At 37.9% G+C, this 19,290-nt stretch overlaps 1 protein-coding gene and 1 non-coding gene across 11 annotated transcripts in view; both read left to right on the top strand.

Moving 5' to 3' along the window:
• ATRX (ATRX chromatin remodeler) overlaps positions 1 to 19,290 on the top strand; it is a 312,306-nt gene that overhangs the window by 55,391 nt on the left and 237,625 nt on the right. For all 10 annotated transcript variants that reach the window (XM_045051014.1, XM_045051016.1, XM_045051015.1 and 7 more), the window contains one exon: positions 662 to 774. In XM_045051014.1, coding sequence (XP_044906949.1) covers positions 662 to 774 — 113 coding nt within the window. The remainder of the gene's footprint in view (positions 1 to 661; positions 775 to 19,290) is intronic.
• LOC111558875 lies at positions 7,392 to 7,496 on the top strand. Its single transcript, XR_002740000.1, has one exon. It is a non-coding gene; the product is annotated as a small nucleolar RNA U13 (small nucleolar RNA).

Here is a 19,290-nt window from a genome sequence, read left to right as displayed (position 1 = left end):
TTTACTTTCTTGATGTTATCTTTTAATGAACAAAAGTTTTAAATTTCAATGAAGTGAGTTTTATCTATTTTTCATCTTTTAAAAGCTTAGGAAAACATACTAGAATTGGGGTACATGTTTATTTTTGTGCATTTTTAAATTTTAACTTGTATAACTGTTGGATTACAGATGTACCTATTATATAACTTAGCAGGATATGCTGTAACAATTAAGCTGCATAAATATTTCCCTGGGAATCTGTGAGCTCTTCTAAGTCCTGTTTTAAATTTTATTCATCTTTGTGTCATTTATACAATTATTCTGTGACAAGCAGAAGACAGAATGATAAACAAAAAAACTGTAGAAGGTTTCCAGGGAGTGTTTAGTAAATATATTCGATACATTACTCAATTATGATTCTAAACGATGTAGAGCAAAATCTCATCAGCTTTTTCCTTAAATTATATTTTGATCCTGGGTAAGTATAAAGTAGGTTGGGTTGTTTATATTTTCAAATCCTTACTGAAATAATTAACATTCATTTTTAAAATTTTTATATTGAATATGCTTTCTTTCAGATGACTTACAGTATAGATATGTTTTCAGTTTGTTAGACCCTTACACTTGATTAAATATATGACAAGCTAATTAAGGAAGTTCTTTAAATTTTTTGTTTTAATAGTGAAAGCAAGTTGAATACATTGGTGCAGAAGCTTCATGACTTCCTGGCACACTCATCAGAAGAATCTGAAGAAACAAGTTCTCCTCCAAGACTTGTGATGAACCAAAGCACAGGTAAATTGAAAAATAATATGCAATATCTTCTAGTCTATTTTCCATTCATTTTTGGGAGGGAGGGAGAAGCTAGCAAAAGCTTTAATAGCTCTTATGTATTTAGTATTTAGCTAATATCTGATATTAGAGAATTATTTCATTTGAGAGAGAAAGAGAGAGAGAGAATCCCAGGTGGGCTCTGTGTTGATGCAGGGCTTGATCCCATGACCCGAGCAGAAATCAAGAGTCAGGATGCTCAACCAGCTGAGTCACCCAGGTGCTCCTGATGTTGGAGATTTTAATTTAGATAAATAAAATGTAGGTTGTGTGGTTATAGGTGCTTAGAGAATGATGTACTTATGGTTTTATGCCTAATGGAGATGTCTTCTAGAGTGGGTGATAAATGTCACTATGAAAAATAGGTAGTATTAGAAGAGGCGGGAGCAGTATAGAAATAAATTATCTTAGCAGTTGTTTGTGTATTATGAGTTAAATTTTTATGTTTGATAACTTCTCTGAGTAGAATTGGTATAATTTTTTGTATAAATAAGACTTAACATCTCCTTTGTCCCTCCTTTTCTACTTTTTAAAAGTATCCTGTGTCCTGTGATGATCACTTATTTTCAGGTTTTCATGGGTAGCTACACATAGAAGAACTGAATAGACACACACACACACACACACATATACATGCATGTGCACCGCAGATAAAATTGGTACAAAAAGTATAGTAGAGGTAGACCACAGTGAGAAGTTAACCATATATGTAATTAGAGTTCCACAGGGAGAGAAAATTAAACTCCTAAAGATCAAAACAACAACAACAACAACAACAAAACCAAGAGAAAAACTTAGAAGCAGGCAGAGGAAAAAATTCATTGCTTTCAAAGGGAATAGCAATAACAGTGATAGCATACATGAATGATAGAAGCTACATGACTTTAAAGTACCAAATGAAAATAATTGCCATCTTGGTACTCTATATTCAGTGAAAATGTCTTTCAAAAGTGAAGGTGAAATTAATATAGAAAAAAAGTGAGAACTCCATGTTAGTAGACCTACACTAGTTGAAATACTAAAGGCTTTTTTTTTAATCAGAAGGAAAATAATTTGAAATGGCAATACCAAAATACAGAAATTAATGAATAATAATGGGAAGGATAAGTAGGTGGGTAAAACTAAATATGTAGTGTTATCTAATCCATAGTCCCTATTCTTAATTCAGAAATTGCCCCAACAGTTTTTATAGATAAGTTGTTCCTCCCAAGTCAAGGATCTGCTTGAAGATAACATATTGTGTATAGTGGTCTCTTTAGTCTTTTCAAATCTAAAACCATTTCTCTGTTGGAACCATGACAATTTTGAAATGCAAAGGTCTATTACATTGGTGACCCTTGATGTGAATTTGTCTGAATAGGTAGATTCAAGTTACTTATTTATTTTTTTGGTCAAGGTTACTATGTAAGTGGTGCTGTGTTGTTGTCAATACATCATCTCACAAGACACATGATGTAATTTTTTTCTTTTTTTTAAAGTTTTTATTCATTTTTGAGAGAGAACAAGCAAGGGAGGGGTAGAGAGAGATGGAAGCAGAGAATCCCAAGCAGGTTCCCCACTATCAGCACAGAGCCTGATGCAGGGCTCAAACCCATGAACCATGATGTCTTGAGCTGAAATCAAGAGTCAGATACTTAGCTGACTGAGCCACCCAGGTGCCCCTGTAATTTTTTTCTTTTTATAACACTTAAAAAAATTTTTTTTTTCAACGTTTATTTATTTTTGGGACAGAGAGAGACAGAGCATGAACGGGGGGGGGGGGGGGAAGAGAGAGAGAGGGAGACACAGAATCGAAAACAGGCTCCAGGCTCTGAGCCATCAGCCCAGAGCCCGACGCAGGGCTCGAACCCACAGACCGCGAGATCGTGACCTGGCTGAAGTCGGACGCTCAACCGACTGCGCCACCCAGGCGCCCCTTTATAACACTTTTAAAAAAATAGTATGTATTTTTGAGAGAGAGACAGCACGCAAGAGGGGAAGGGGCACAGAGAGGGAGACACAGAATCTGAAGCAGGCTCCAAGATCTGAGCTGTCAGCACAGAGCCCGACACAAGGCTTGAATCCACGAACTGTGAGATCATGATCTGAGATGAAGTCAGATGCTTAACTGACTAAGCCACCCAGGCACCCCTGTAATTTTTTTCTTTTATTGGTGATGTTAACTTAGGATACTTTGTTATGGTTGATTTGCTAGATTAATCCACTGTAAACTTAATGATTTGTTCCTTTGTAACTAATAAGTAATTTGTAGGAGATTACTGTGAAACTAGGTATTCTTTTTCATCATCAAAAGTTAATTTATGTGTTTTCTGTTGCAAATTAACACAAGCATGGCAGCTTCCAATAATCCAAATGTATTATTTCACATTTCTGTAGGTCAGGAGTCCAGTGACCTTTTCTGGCCTCTGCCCAGGGTATCACAGGGCTAAAGTGAAAGTGTCATTAAGACTATGTTCTTTTTCTCTCTCTCTTCCAAAGATAAATAAACATTAAAAAAATTTTAGGCTGTGTCTCTCTCTTCTACCCCTCCCCTGCTCACACTCTTTTTCTCTCTCTTTCAAAAAGAAATAAACATAAAAAAAATGACTATGTTCCTTTCTGGGGTGCCTGGGTGACTCAGTCAGTTAAACATCCGACTCTTGGTTTCAGCTCTGGTGACGATCTCAACAGTTTATGAGTTTGAGCCCTGCATTGGGCTTTGCACTAATAGTGCAGAATCTGCTTGGGATTCTCTCTCTCTCCCTCTTTCTGTCCATCCCTGGCTCACATGTTATGTCTCTGTCTCTCACAAAATAAATAAATAAACTTAAAAACATAAAGACTGTATTCCTTTTTGAAGGCTCTGTGGGAAAATCCATTTCTGTGCTCATTCAGATTGTTGGCAGAATTCAAGTCCTTGTGGTTGTACTTCTGAGGTTCCCATTTCTTTGTGGTCATTGGACAAGATCCTCTCAGCTTCTTCTTTTTTTTTTTTTTCAACGTTTATTTATTTTTGGGACAGAGAGAGAGAGAGCATGAACGGGCGAGGGGCAGAGAGAGAGGGAGACACAGAATCGGAAATAGGCTCCAGGCTCTGAGCCATCAGCCCAGAGCCCGACGCGGGGCTCGAACTCACGGACCGCGAGATCGTGACCTGGCTGAAGTCGGACGCTTAACCGACTGCGCCACCCAGGCGCCCCAAGATCCTCTCAGCTTCTTAAGGCTATTTGTATTTCTTCTCACATGACCCCCTCCATATTCAAAGGTAGCAACAGCATGTTGAGTCTTTCTCATGATTTGTATCTCTCTAACTCTTCTGCTTACTTCTGTCAATTCTGCCACCATCTGGAGAATTTTACCCACTGTTAAGGACTCATGTGATTAGCCAAATCCCTTTCACCCCTCCCTCCAATTTTTTTAATGTTTATTTATTTTTGAGAGAGAAAAACAGAGTGTGAGCAGGGGAGGGGCAGAGAGAGAGGAGACACAGAATCCGAAGTAGGCTCCAGGCTCCAAGCTGTCAGCAAAGAGCCTGATGCAGGGCTAGGACTCACGGACTGTGAGATCATGACCTGAGCCAAACTCGGACGCTTAACTGACTGAGCCACCTAGGTGCCCCCCGCCTCCAATTTTTAAGGCCAGCTGTGCCATTTTATATAGCACAATCATGGAAGTAGCATTTCCTCACATTCACAGATTCTGGATATTGTGGGGCATGAAATTTTGGGGGGCCATTTGTAGAAATTCTGCATACTACAGTATCCATTCATGATTCTCTGCTAATGATGTATTACTTTGGTGAGTTCCAAATGCTGATAATCTATACTTCTATGTTTTAGATGGTATATTACTATAAGGGAGGGCTTTACATGCCATTCTCTCTTCATTTGATTATATTAGTATGTAGTAATTTCTTTCTTTGCCAAGAATAATTCTATCATTAAACTTTTTTTAATGTTTATTTTTGAGAGAGAGCGAGTGAGCGAGCATGAGTAGGGGAGGGGCAGAGAGAGAGGGAGGCACAGGGTCCGAAGCAGGTACCAGGCTCCAAGTTGTCAGCACAAGCCTGATGGGGGGCTCAAACCTATGAACTGTGAGATCATGACCTGAGCTAAAGTCAGACACTTAACCGACTGAGCCACCCAGGTGCCCCTATCATTATTTATTTCAGTGCTCTTTTGTATCAGTGTTGGCCAGTGGGAGCCCCTTCTGTATGGCTTCTGCTGATCTTTTGAAAAGTCCTCATTCTAGAGCACTTCATTACTTTCTGCCCTTATGAGATGTTGAATGTTTACTTTGCACTGTCTTTTTCCTAACCCAAGAATCAGTTATTTCTCCAAGGAGTTCTGATTCATTTTAATGAGATAATGTGTTTAGAAACCAACATCTGGTTATATGATGTCCTCATTGCCACCAGGAAGTCTTTGCTTCCAGGCCCTTTCACAGAGAAAGTGGATATATGTATTCTGTTTTCATAAGTTGATTTTCACATTCTTATTTTTTAAATTAATTTTTAAATTCTGATATAATTAACATGCAGTTTTATATTATTTTCAGGTGTACAATATAGTGATTCCACAATTCTTTACATTAAGAGTACTCTTAGTCTCCTTTACTTACTTCATCTACCCATCTCTCCTCTGGTAAACACCAGTTTATTCTCTATGTTTAAGAGTCATTTGTTTGTCACTTTTTTTCTTTGTTTTCTTCAGTTCCACATATGAGTGAAATCATATGGTATTTGTATTTCTTTGACTTATTTCGCTTAATACTATACCCTCTAGATCATCCATGTTGTTGCAGATGGTAAGATTTCATTCTTTTTTATGGCTGAGTGATATTCCATTGTATATACGTACCACATTGTCTTTATCCATTCATCTATTGATGGACACTTGGGTTGCTTCCATATATTGGGTATTGTAAATAATACTCCAATAAACATAGGTGTGTGCATATCTTTTCAAGTTAGTGTTTTTATATATTTTTTTGGTAAATACCCAGTAGTGGAATTACTGGAGCATATGGTGATTGTATTATTAATTTTTGAGGAACCTCTATATGGTTTTCCATAGTGGCTGTACCAGTTTCCATTCCCACCAACAGTGCACAAGTGTACCTTTTTCTTCATATCCTAGCAAACACTTGTGGTGTCTCATGTTTTAAATTTCAGCCATTCTGACAGGTGTGAGGTGATATCTCATTGTGGTTTTAATTTGCATTTCCCTGATGATGAATGATGTTGAGCATCTTTTCATGTTGGCCATCTCTGTCTTTGGAAAAATGTCTGTTCGTGTCTTCTGCCCATTTTTAAAAAATTGGATTATTGTGTAGTTTTTTTTTGGTGTTGATTTGTGTAAGTTCTTTTCTTTTTTTTTTTTTTTTTAACTTTTCTTAATGTTGGGGCACCTGGGTGGCTCAATCAGTTAAGCATCTGACTTCAGCTCAGGTCATGATCTTGTGGTTCATGAGTTGGAGCCTCGTGTTGGGCTCTGTGCTGACAACTCAGAGCCTGCAGCCTTCTTTGGATTCTGTGTCTCCCTCTCTCTCTCTGCCCCTCCCCCGCTTGTACTCTGTTTCTTTCTCAAAAATAAATAAAACATTAACAATTTAATACTTTTTAAATGTTTATGTATTTGAGAGAGAGAGAGAGAGAGAGAGAGAGAGAGAGAGAGAGAGACAGAGAGAAAGGGAGACAGAATCTGAAGCAGGCTTCAGGCTCTGAGCTGTCAGCACAGAGCCCGATGTGGGGCTCGAACTCATGAGCTGTGAGATCATGACCTGAGGCAAAGTTGGACGTTTAACCGACTGTGCCACCCAGGTGCCCCGAGTTGTGTAAGTTCTTTACATATTTTGTATATTAACCCTTTATTGGATATGTCATTTTCAAATGTCTTCTATTCAGTAGGTTGTCTTTTAGTTTTGTTGATTGTTTTCTTTGCTGTGCAGAAGGATTTTATTTTGATGTAGTCCCAATAGTTTATTTTTGCTTTTGTTTTCTGTGTGATTGTATTACACAGGAAACAAGTGCCTTGGAAGACCTCTAGGAAAGTGTTGTTATGGTGGATCTCAGAGAAATTACTGCCTGTGCACTCTTCTAGGATTTTTATAGTTTCAGGTCTCACATTTAGATCTTTAATCCATTTTGAGTTTATTTCTGTTTATGGTGTCAGAAAGTGTTCCAGTTTAATTCTTCTGCATATAGGTGTCCAATTTTCCCAGCATCATTTGTTGAAGAGGCTGTTTTTTTTCCCATTGCATATTCTTGCCTCCTTTATATGAAAATTAACCATATAATCTTGGATTTATTTTTGGGCTGTCTTGTTCCATTGATCTATGTATTTGTTTTTATGGAAGTACCATACTGTTTTTGATTACTACAGCTTTGTAGCATATCTTGAAATCTGGGGTTGTGATATCTCCAGTTTTGTTCTTCTTTTTCAAGATTGCTTTAGTTATTCAGGGACTTCTGTGGTTCCATACAAATTTTAGGAATGTTCTTTCTAGTTCTATGAAAAATGCTCTTGGTTATTTGACTGGGATTGCATTAAACATGTAGATTGCTTTGAGTAATATAGACATTTTAATAGTATTTGTTCTGGAACCTTTTGTAGTTCATAAGCATGATGATTGGGTGTTCACACCATTGTGTGGCATGTGCCTCCCCTAAACCTTTGTTACCACCTTGGCACATTACCCATCTGACGTGAACTTGGGGGAAAAAAACCAATATTGTTTCCATTCCATGAGTATGGAATGTTTTTCCATTTCTTTGTGTCCTCTTCAACTTCTTTCATAAGTGTTCTGTAGATTTCAGAGTACAGCTCTTTTAACTCTTTGTTTAGGTTTATTCCTAGGTATCTTCTTGTTTTTGGTAAAATTGTCAGTGGGATTATTTTCTTAATCTTTTTTTTTTTTTGTACTTCATTATTAGTGTGTAGAAATGCAACAGATTTCTGTAGATTGATTTTGTATCCTGAGACTTTAATGAATTCTTATATCAGTTCTAGTAGTTTTTTTTGTTGGAGTCTTTAGGGTTTCCTCTAGAAAGTATCATATTATTTGCTAATAGTGAAAATTTTACTTCTTCCTAACAGTTTGGGTGCCTTTTCTTTCTTTTTGTTGTCTGATTGCTGTGGCTAGGACTTCTTTTTTTTTAATTTTTTAAAATGTTTTTATTTATTTTTGAGACAGAGACAGAACATGAGAAGGGGAGGGGCAGAGAGAGAGGGAGACACAGAATCCAAAGATGGCTCCAGGCTCTGAGCTGTCAGCACAGAGCCCGTCGCGGGGCTCGAACTCACAGACTGAGATTGTGACCTGAGCTGAAGTCTGACGTTTAACCGACTGAGCCACCCAGGCACCCCGGCTAGGATGTCTTGTACTATGTTGAATAAAAGTGCAAGGCATCCTTGTCTTATTCCTGACCTTAGGGGAAAAGCTCCCCTTTCCACAGTTAGCTGCGGGTTTCTCATAAATGGCCTTTGTTATTTTTGAGGTTTGTTTCCTCTAAAGCTACTTTGTTGAGGATTTTTGTCATGAATGGATGTTGTACTTTGTCAGACATTTTTTGCATCTTTTGAAATTATCATATTTTTTAATCCTTTCTCTTGTGAATGTGATATATCATGTTAATTGATTTGTGAATATTGAACCACACTTGCATTCCAGGAATAAATCCTGCCTGATCATGGTGAACGAATTTTTAAATGTATTATTGGGATTCAGTTTGCTAATATTTTGTTGAGAGATTTTTGCATCTATGTTCATTGGGGATATTGGCCTTTAGTTCTTTTTTTTTAGTGGTATCTTTATCTGGTTTTGGTATCAGAGTTAACACTGGCCTTATAGAATGAAATTGGAAGCTTTCTTTCTTTTGTTTTTTGAAATAGTTTGAGAAGAATAGGTATTAAACTCTTTAAAAAATTTTTTTAATGTTTATTTATTTTTGACAGATACAGAGTGTGAGCAGGGGAGGGGCAGAGAGAAAGGGAGACAGAATCCGGAGCAGGCTCCAGGCTCTGAGCAAGCTGTCAGCACAGAGGCTGATGTGGGGCTCGAACGCACAAACCGCAGCATCATGACCTGAGCCAAAGTTGGACGCTTAACCAACTGAGCCACCCAGGCGCCCCATTTTTGATGTTTTTATTTATTTTTGAGACATAGAGAAAGCACTAGCTGGGGAGGGGCAGAGAGAGGGAGACAGGAACCGAAGCAGGCTCCGTGCTGTCAGCAGAGAGCCTGACGCGGGGCTCAAACTCATGAGCGATGAGATCATGACCTGAGCTGAAGTCAGATGCTCAGCTGACTGAGCCACTCAGGTGTCCCTTAAAATTTTTTCTAAAGTTTATTTTGAGAAGGAGAGAAAGTGGGGCTGGGGAAGAGAGAGAGGGAGAGAGAGAATTCCATGCCGGCTCTGAAATGTTAGCACATAGCCCGACGTGGGGCTCTAACTCAAAACTGTGAGTTCATGACTCAAGCCAAAACCAAGAGTCGGCGCTTAACTGAGCAACCTGGGTAACCTGGTATTAAACTCTTTATTGTTTTATTATTATTTTTTTAATGTTTATTTATTTTTGACAGAGAGAGAGAGAGAGAGAGAGAGAGAGAGAGAGAGAGAGAGACCATGAGTGGGGGAGGGGCAGAGAGAGAGGGAGACACAGACTCCAAAGCAGGCTCCAGGTTCTGAGCTGTCAGCACAGAGCCCGGGGTGGGGCTCGAACTCATGGACCGCAAGATCATGACCTGAGCCCAAGTCAGACGCTCAGTCGACTGAGTCACCCAGGCGCACCTAAACTCTTTAAATGTTTGGTAGAATTCACCTGTGACATCATCTGGTCCTGGACTTTTGTTTGTTGGTTGTTTTTTGAATACTGATTCAACCTTACTGCTGGTAATTAGTCTTCTCAAATTCAGTTTTACTTCTCCTGATTCAATTTTGGGAGGTTATATGTTTCTAGGAATTTATCCATTTCCTCTAGGTTGTACGAATTTGTTGTCATATACTTTTTCATACTATTCTAATCCTTTGTATTTCTGTTCAGTTGCTTTTTTATTTCTCCTCTTTTCTAATTTTGAGTTCTCTTTATTTTTTGATGAGTCTGGATAAAGGTTTATCAATTTTGTTAATCTTTTCATACAACCAGCTTATGGTTTCATTGATATGTTGTATTGTTTTTTTTTAGTTTCTTTTTTGTTTGTTTCTGCTTTTATTTTTATTTCCTTCCTTTTACCTGTTTTGGGTTTCATTTGTGATTCTTTTTTTTTTTTTTTTTTTCTTAGCTCCGTTAGGTATAAGTTTAGGTTTTTTATTTTAGATTTTTCTTACCTCTTAAGGTAGGCCTGTTTTGCCATAAACTTTCCTCTTGGAACATCTTTTGCTGCATGTGAAAGATTTTGGACTATTGTGTTTTTATTTTCATTTATTTTCATTTGTTTTTATTTCCTCTTTAATTTCTTGGTTGACCTACTTATTGTTTATTAGCATGTTATTTAATCTCCATGTGTTTATGTGTTCTCCAGATTTTTTTCTTGTGGTTAATTTCTAGTTTCATAGTGTTTGGAAAAGATGCATGGTATGACTTCATCTTTTCTTTTTAAGTTTACTTATTTATTTTGAGATGGAGAGATAACGCTAGTGAGGGAGGGGCACAGAGAGGAGGAGAGAGAGAACCCTAAGTAGGCTCTGTGCTGATAGTGCAAAACCTGACACCGGACTTGAACCCACGAAATGTGAGATCATGACCTGAGCTGATCAACAGTCAGACACTCAGCTGACTGAGCTACCCAGGCGCCCCCATCTTTTTGATGTTTTTGAAACTTGTTTTGTGGCCTAACACATGATCTGTTGTGTGGGGAATATTCTATGTGTATATGAAAAGAATCTGTATTCTGTAGTTTTAGGATGGAATGTTCTGGACATACTTGTTAGATTCATCTGGTCCAGTATGTCCTTCAAAGCCATTGGTTACTTTCTGATTTTATTTTTTGTTTGGATGATCTATCTATTGATGTAAGTTGGGAGTTGAAGTCCCTTACTATTATTGTGTTACTGTCAGTTACTTCCTTTGTTTGTTATTGGCTGCTTTGTGCTTTTGGATGCTATCATGTTGGGTTAATACATATTTGCAATTGTTAACGTTTTCTTGTTGAATTTTTCCCTTCATGATCATGTTGTGTCCTTTTTTGTCTCTTGTTACAGTCTTTGTTTTAAAGTCTATTTTGATGTATATAAATACTGCTACCCTAGCTTTCTTTTCACTTCCATTCATATGATAAGTGTTTGCATCCATTCACCTTCAACATGCATGTGTCTTTAGGTCTGAAATGAGTCTTTTGTAGGCAGCACACAGATGGATCTTGCTTTGGTATCCATTTTGTTACCCGATTTGTTTTGATTGGAGCATTTAGTCAATTTATATTCAAAGTAATTATCAATAGGTATGTATTTATTGACATTTTGTTATTATATGGTTGTTTTTGTCTTTTTTTTCTCTTGCTCTCTCATTGTTTGCTTCCTTTCATTAGTGACGTGCTTTGATTGCTTTCTTTTTATGTTTTGCGTATCTGTTACCAGCTTTTGATATGTGGCTATCATTATGTTTATATATAACATCCTCTGCATATAGCAGTCTATATTAAGTTGGTGGTTGCTTAATTTTGAACCACTACCAAAAGCACTGAAGTTTTACTTTTTTCTCCCCACCCCTATGTTTTAGATATATGGTGTCTTATTTTACATTCTTTTGTTTTGTGAATCCTTTGACTGATTTTTATAGATGTACTTAATTTTACTGCTTTTGTGCTTCCTCTTTTTCTTTATCTTACTTACGATGTAATCTTCCCACTCGGATTATACCCTTTAATATTTTTTGTAAGACTGGTTTAGTGGTGATGAATTCCTTTAATTTTTTGTTGGTCTGGAAACTTTGTTTCCTACTCTGAATGATAGCATTGCTGGTAGAATATTCTTGTTTGCAGGGTTTTTCCTTTCAGCACTTTGATTAAATCATGCCACCTAGTTTTGGCCTTCAGTGTTTTTGCTGAAAAATCAGCTGATAGCCTTATGGTGTTTCCCTTGAATGTACCTGCTTTCTCCTGTTCATTTTAAAATCCTCTCTTTATCACTACTTTTTGCCATTTTAATTACGTTTGTCTTGGTGTAGACCTTCTTGGGTTGACTTTGGGGGTGCTCTCTGTGCCTCGTGTATCTGGATTTTTGTTTCTTTCCCCACATTTGGTAATTTTTCAGCTATTATTTCTTCAGATAAACTTTCTACCCCATTTTATCTTCTTTTTCTGGAATCCCTATTATGTAAATGTTATTATGCTTGATGGTGTTCCTGAGTTCCTTTAATCTATTCTCATTTTTTAAATTTTTTACTTTCTTTTGTTCAGCTTGACTGCCTTCTATTACTCTGTCTTCCAGGTCACTAATCCATTTTCTGCATCCTCCAGTGTACTACTTATTCCCTCCTCGTGTATTTTTAATTTCAGTTATTGAGTTTTTCATCTCTGCTTGGTTCTTTATTATTTTTATTTTTTAAGTTTATTTATTTTGAGAGAGAGAGAAAATGAGAATGTGAGCGGGGGAGGGGCAGGGAGGGAGCGAGAGAATCCCAAGCAGGCTTTGTGCTGTTAGTGCAGATATCTCCGATATCTCACGAACTGAGAGATCATGACCTGGGCCAAAATCAAGAGTCAGACGCCTAACCGAACCACTCAGGCACCCCATTCTTCTTATATTTTATCTCTTTGTAGAGGGTCTCCTTGAGATTGTCTACTCTTTTCTCAATTCCAGTAAGTATCTCTAGGACCATTTGTTTAAATTCTCTGTTAGCCATATTACTTATCTCCATTTCACTTGCCTCTCTACCTGTCAGGTTTTTTTTTCATTTGGGGCATATTCTTCTTTCTCCTCATTTTGTCTAACTCTGTGTGTTAGGAAAGTCAATGTATCTTATGCTTGTAAGTAATGGCCTTATAAGGAAGATGTCCTGTAGTTCCGTGTAGTGCAGTGTCCCCTTTTCACCAGAACCTTGAGTTTTGGGGGTGTCTCCTGTATATATGTTGTTTGCACACTATTGTTGTGGCTGAGCCACATTTTTTTTCAGTGCAGTTAGATGCAAAGCTCCCTTTGCCTCTTATGGGCAGAGTTTGGTCCCTGTGTTGTCAGTGGGCCAGTCTGGGAATGGCTTCTGCTATGAGACATTTGCAGGGTACCCTCTGAACTCAACTACAGAATACTCTCCTTGTGTTGTCCCCTGAGACTTACATCAGTGTGCAGGGCCTGTCATCAGCCAGCTGTCTGCCCTCAGCCCTCTGATGGTGCCACAGTTGAACTGGGCTGTGTGGTTATTTGTCCTTCTCCCCAGGGCATGAGTCACTTTGTATTGGTTCTAGCCACTGTTAGGTCTGCTTGCACAATGCCAGTTTTATGGTGCCACTCTAGGTGGACTCTTACTGGGGTTGTGTCAAATAGGGTAGATTGGCAGGAAAGGTAGTGGTGTGGGTAGGGTTCATGGTATTAGCAAGTTATGCACTAATCTGCTCTGGAGAGGACCTGGAGCTACATTGCAGAACTCTTGTGGAGGGCATGGTGTGCTGTTTGCAAGCTAGGTGGAGAGTATTCACTGGTCCCAAGAGTGTTCACTAGTTCCCGAAAGTGTCCAGGTTTCTGGACTGGGGGTTGGGGAGGAAAATGGTGCCTGCCCATTCTTTTCTTAGAATAGTCTCTGAAAGATCCCTGTGCCTTCTGTGCAGGTTCTGAGATTAGTAAATAAATAAATCTCCTTCCTGTATACCCCAGGTGTTTTTTAAACTGCTGGTTCTATGTGATATCTCAGCAGGGTTGTTTGTTATGCTGGCCCTTTTAAGGGCGGGGACTCAGTTTCCTCTTGCCCTCTGGTTTTCCCAGAGCCAAGCCTGCTGATTTTTAAAGTTCAAAATGTTGAGGCCCACTGGTTATAAAAAGTTACAATGTTAAGTTCCTCACCTTTTCAAGCCAAATGTTATATGGGGGATTTGCCTTTCCAGTGCAGGTCCCCCATGCCTGGGGAGCCTGGTGTGGGTTCTGCTCTTATCCCTTCTCTGTGTTTGCAGTTTCCCTTCTTCCTGCAGTCTCTTGGGTCACTGTGGTTACTAACCATGTCTGCATCCTTTCTATCACTTTTGATGTGGCGTATTCTCTATGATTGTGGTGGAGAGTCTGTTTTGGCAGTGTTTGGGTCATTTTCTGTGTTATTTACACTAATGTGGGTGCTATTGAGGTGTATCCGTAGGTGGAGGTGAGTTTAGGATTCTCCTACTCTATATCATCTTCTCCCCAAGTTGATATTGATACTTTTAATTGTAATTTATACCATAGATTTCATTGTAGTCTTCCTCTTTTTATATTTTAATTTCTTTCTGTAACACAGAAATCTGGCCCTGTTATCCTCCATTTTTTATACTCATTTGCTCAGTCCTCATGGTATTCACCTAGTTTCTTTTTTTAAAAAAATTTTTTTTTTTCAACGTTTATTTATTTTTGGGACAGAGAGAGAGACAGAGCATGAACGGGTGAGGGGCAGAGAGAGAGGGAGACACAGAATCGGAAACAGGCTCCAGGCTCTGAGCCATCAGCCCAGAGCCCGACGCGGGGCTCGAACTCACGGACCGTGAGATCGTGACCTGGCTGAAGTCGGACGCTTAACCGACTGCGCCACCCAGGCGCCCCATCACCTAGTTTCAAATTTGCCAACCATTGTTTAGAATTGTTTAGAATTCTCTTCTACAAATGATGTATATTGTTTGGTGGCAGACTAGCTTATTTGCATAAGCACATTATTTCCCACAGATACCAGGTACAAACTGACCAAAATACTGAAAACGGTTATGTGAAGGAACGGCCAGTGACAAAAAGCAGACATAAATGGGAGGGGAGTTAACACATGGAAGAAGGAAATACCAATAGTGAATTTCCAATTGTTAAGCCTTTTTTCCTTAAGGAAAGTGCCAGTTAGCTCAATTGGTGTCAGTTAAGACTTGGATAGTAATCTGCATTCTTGTTGGATAAGGTATAAAGAAATTTAAAGACCCTAGCAGCTTTTTTTTTTAATTTTATTTTTTTAATTTACATCCAAATTAGTTAGCATATAGTGCAACAGTGATTTCAGGAGTAGTTTCCTTAATGTCCCTTACCCATTTAGCCCATCTACCCTCCCACAACTCCTCCAACAACCCTCTGTTTGTTCTCCATATTTGAGTCTCTTATGTTTTGTTCCCCTCCCTGTTTTTATATTATTTTTGCTTCCCTTCCCTTAAGTTCATCTGTTTTGTCTCTTAAAGTCCTCTTATGAGTGAAGTCATATGATTTTTGTCTTTCTCTGGCTAATTTCACTTAGCATTGTACCCTCCAGTTCCATCCATGTAGTTGCAGATGGCAAGATTTCATTCTTTTTGATTGCTGAGTAATACTCCATTGCATATATACACCACATTTTCTTTATCCATTCATCCATCGATGGACATTTGGGCTGTTTCCCTACTTTGGCTATTGTTGATAGTGCTGTTATAAACATGGGGGTGCATATGTCCCTTTGAAACAGCATATCTGTATCCCTTGGATAAATACCTAGTAGCGCAGGTGCTGGGTCGTAGGGTAGTTCTATTTTTAATTTTTTGAGGAACCTCCATACTGTTTTCCAGAGTGGCTGTACCAGTTTGCATTCCTACCAGCAATGCAAAAGAGATCCTTTCTCTCCGCATCCTTGCCAACATCTGTTGTTGCCTGAGTTGTTAATGCTAGCCATTCTGACAGGTGTGAGGTGGTATCTCATTGTGCTTTTAAATTTTTTTTAATGTTTATTTATTTTTGAGAGAGACAGAGAAGAATGCGAGTGGGTTAGGGGCAGAGAGAGAGGGATACACAGAATTCAAAGCAGGCTCCAGGCTCTGAGCTGTCAGCACAGACCCCATCGCGGGGCTCGAACTCACAAGCTGTGAGATCATGACCTGAGCCGAAGTTGGACGCTCAACCGACTGAGCCACACAGGCGCCCCTCATTGTGCTTTTGATTTGTATTTCTCTGATGGTGAGTGATGTTGAGGATTTTTTCATGTGTCGGTTGGCCATCTGGATGTCTTCTTTGGAGAAGTGTCTATTCATGTCTTTTGCCCATTTCTTCACTGGATTATTTGTTTTTTGGGTGTTGAGTTTGATAAGTTCTTTATAGATTTTGGATACTAACCCTTTATCTGATATGTCATTTGCAAATATCTTCTCCCATTCTGTCGGTTGCCTTTTAGTTTTGCTGATTGTTTCCTTTGCCGTGCAGTAGCTTTTTATTTTGAGGAGGTTCCAATAGTTCATTTTTGCTTTTGTTTCCCTTGCCTCCAGAGACGTGTTGAGTTGCTGCAACCAGGATCAAAGAGTTTTTTGCCTGCTTTTTCCTTGAAGATTTTGATGGCTTCCTGTCTTACATTGAGGTCTTTCATCCATTTTGAGTTTATTTTTGTGTATGGTGTAAGAAAGTGGTCCAGGTTCATTCTTCTGCATGTTGCTGTCCAGTTTTCCTAGCACCACTTGCTGAAGAGACAGACTGTCTTTATTCCATTGGCTATTCCTTCCTGCTTTGTCAAAGATTAGTTGGCCATATGTTTGTGGGTCCATTTCTGGGTTCTCCATTCTGTTCCATTGATCTGAGAGTCTTTTTTTATGCCAGACTGTAGCAGCTTTTGTAAAAAGAGGGGAAGGTTCCATTTAGAAGAGAGCTACAGATTGGGAGCTCCAGAAGCTGCAAGAACTCCAACCATGTTTGTGATTGAATTATTCAAGTGCAGCCCAGATTTCAGGCAGCTCAGGTACGGTTAAAAAGAACAGTAGAAAACTTTTAGTTACTTTTAGTACAGGGTAAATATTTTGGGGTTTGATTTCAGCTAATATCTCCCAATAACAGAAATATCAACTGTTTGGAGGAACATAATGGGATGCAGTGTCTTCACTGTATCTTTCAAAATGAACAGTATGCAATCCAATAGAAGAAGTTCTGAAGTAGAAAGGTAATCATTAGAGACCAGTCTACAGACAACTCAAATGTTGCTATTAGCAGACAGGAATATTAAAACAGCTTTTAAACTATGCACAAGCACAAAAAAGCAAATACATTTATGATGAATAGACATATATAGGAAATCTTAGCACAGACATAAAAACTATAAAAACCCATTTTGAAATTATAGAACTAAAAAATATAATTTTGAGCAACAAATCATTGTACTTGACAGAGTAAAGGTAGGAATAGAAGTGTCAGTGAATTTGATGACAGACTAATAGAATTTATCCATCTTAGAAGAGAAAACCTTAAAAAATAAAAAGTGTACGGAACACTTACTCTTCAAAACCTTTTTCCAATAAAACTGTATAGTTATATTTTTTGCGGTTTTATTTTAAAAACTTTTTTAAAAATATAATTTATTGTCAAATTGGCTTACATACAACACCCAGTGCTCGTCCCAACAAGTGCCCTCCTCAATACCCATCACCCATTTTCCCTCACCTCCTATCCATCCTCAGTTTCTTCTCTGTATTTAAGAGTCTCTTGTGGTTTGCCTCCCTCCCTCTATGTTAACTATTTTTTCCCTATATAAGGTTTTTGTAAACACACTTTACTAAATTGAAGATGTTTCCCTCTATTCCTAGTTTTCTGACAGTTTTTTAAAGTGACATTTATATTCAGAAAATTATAGATTCACATGCAATTTTTTTTGCAGTTGTAACAAATAATACAGAGCCCTTGTATACACTTTGCCCACTGCCCCCATAATGGTAATATTTTACCAAACTATATTATTATAATCAAGCTATTGATATCTATGAGTCTGATTCATATTTCCTCAGTTTTCCTTGTACTTGTGTGGGTTTATTAAGTTTTGTACAATTCTGTTACTTGGATTAATTCACAATCTCCCCCCCAACCCCCGCCACAGTCGTGTATCCACTGTCACAGATTACTCATCTTGTCCTTTCATAATCATGCTAACCTCTCTAGCCTGACTCCTACCTATGTTTAATTCCTGGCAATCACTAATCTGTCCTCCATTTCAAAACATGTTACATAAATGGAATCCTATGTATATATACGTTGGGATTCAGTTTTTTCACTTAGCCTAATTCCCTAGAGATTCATCTGCATTGTAGCATTATCTGTAGTTGTTTCCTTTTTATTGCAGTGTAGTGATCTTCCATGGTATGGATGTACTACAGTTTGCTTAACCATTCACCTGTTAAAGGACATCTGGGTTGATTCCATATTTGAGCTATTACAAATATAACTGCTGGTGAACATTTGTGTGAACATACATTTTCACATCTCCAGGATAAATGCCTGGGAGTGCAATTTGTTGGTCATATGATGATTACATGTTTAAGACACTCCTAAATTATAAACTGTTTTCCAGATGGGCCACACCATTTTAATAGTGCCAAAGCAATGTATGAGTGATCCAATTTCTCTGCATCCACACCAGCATTTGGAGTTACCTCTAATTTCTTTTTAATTTTATATATGCTGGTCGAGATTTAGTGATATGTTGTTGTGGGTAAAACCACATAAAAAACATTTCCTTAACGACTAATAACACTTTTAACAGTTATTGAGATATAATTTATATACCATAAAATTCACCCATTTAAAGTATACAATTTAGCAGTTTTAGTATTTCACAGATATGTGTAACCGTCACCACAGTCAATTTTATAACATTTGTATCACCTCAAAAGAAATACCCCACCCCCCCAGCCTTAAACAACCCCACTAATCTACTTTCTTTTTGGATTTCCCTATTTTGGACTTATCAGTGGCATTGTATAATATGTGGTCCTTTTTAACTGGCTTCTTTCACTTAGTATAATGTGTTCAAGGTTTATCTGTGTTGTAGCATGTGTTAGTTAGTACTTCATTCCTTTTTATGACCAAATAATGTTCTTTTATATGACATTTGTTTGATCTGTTCATGGATATTTGTCTTGTTTCCACATTTTGGCTGTTATGAATAATGCTGCTATAAACATTTGTAAACATGTTTGTGTATGGCAGTATATTTTCATTTCTCTTGAGTACATACTTAGGAGTGGAATTGCTAGGTTATATGGTAACTATGTTAAATCTTTTGAGGAAATGCCAAAATGTTTTCCAAAGTGGCTGCACCACTTTACATTCCCACCAGCAACATATGAGGATTCTGATTTCTCTGTATCTATGCCAACAATATTATCAGACTTTTTGATTTTAGCTATCCTAGTGCATGTGAAGTAGTGTCTCGTTTTGGATTTGGTTGTCATTTGCCTGATGACTGATGATGACTATATTTTCATGTGCTTACTGGTAATTTGTATATATTTTCCTTGGAGAATTGTCTTTTCAGATCCTTTGCCCAATTTTTAATTGGGTATTTGTTTTTTTATCGTTGATTTGTAAGAATTCTTTATATATCCAGACTTTTTATTATGATAAAATTTACC

This window comes from Felis catus, chromosome X (genome assembly GCF_018350175.1).
Source record: "Felis catus isolate Fca126 chromosome X, F.catus_Fca126_mat1.0, whole genome shotgun sequence".
Taxonomy (NCBI): Eukaryota; Metazoa; Chordata; class Mammalia; order Carnivora; family Felidae; genus Felis; species Felis catus.
Note: the sequence above shows the minus strand (reverse complement) of the source record. Positions and strands in the feature narration are given on the sequence as shown.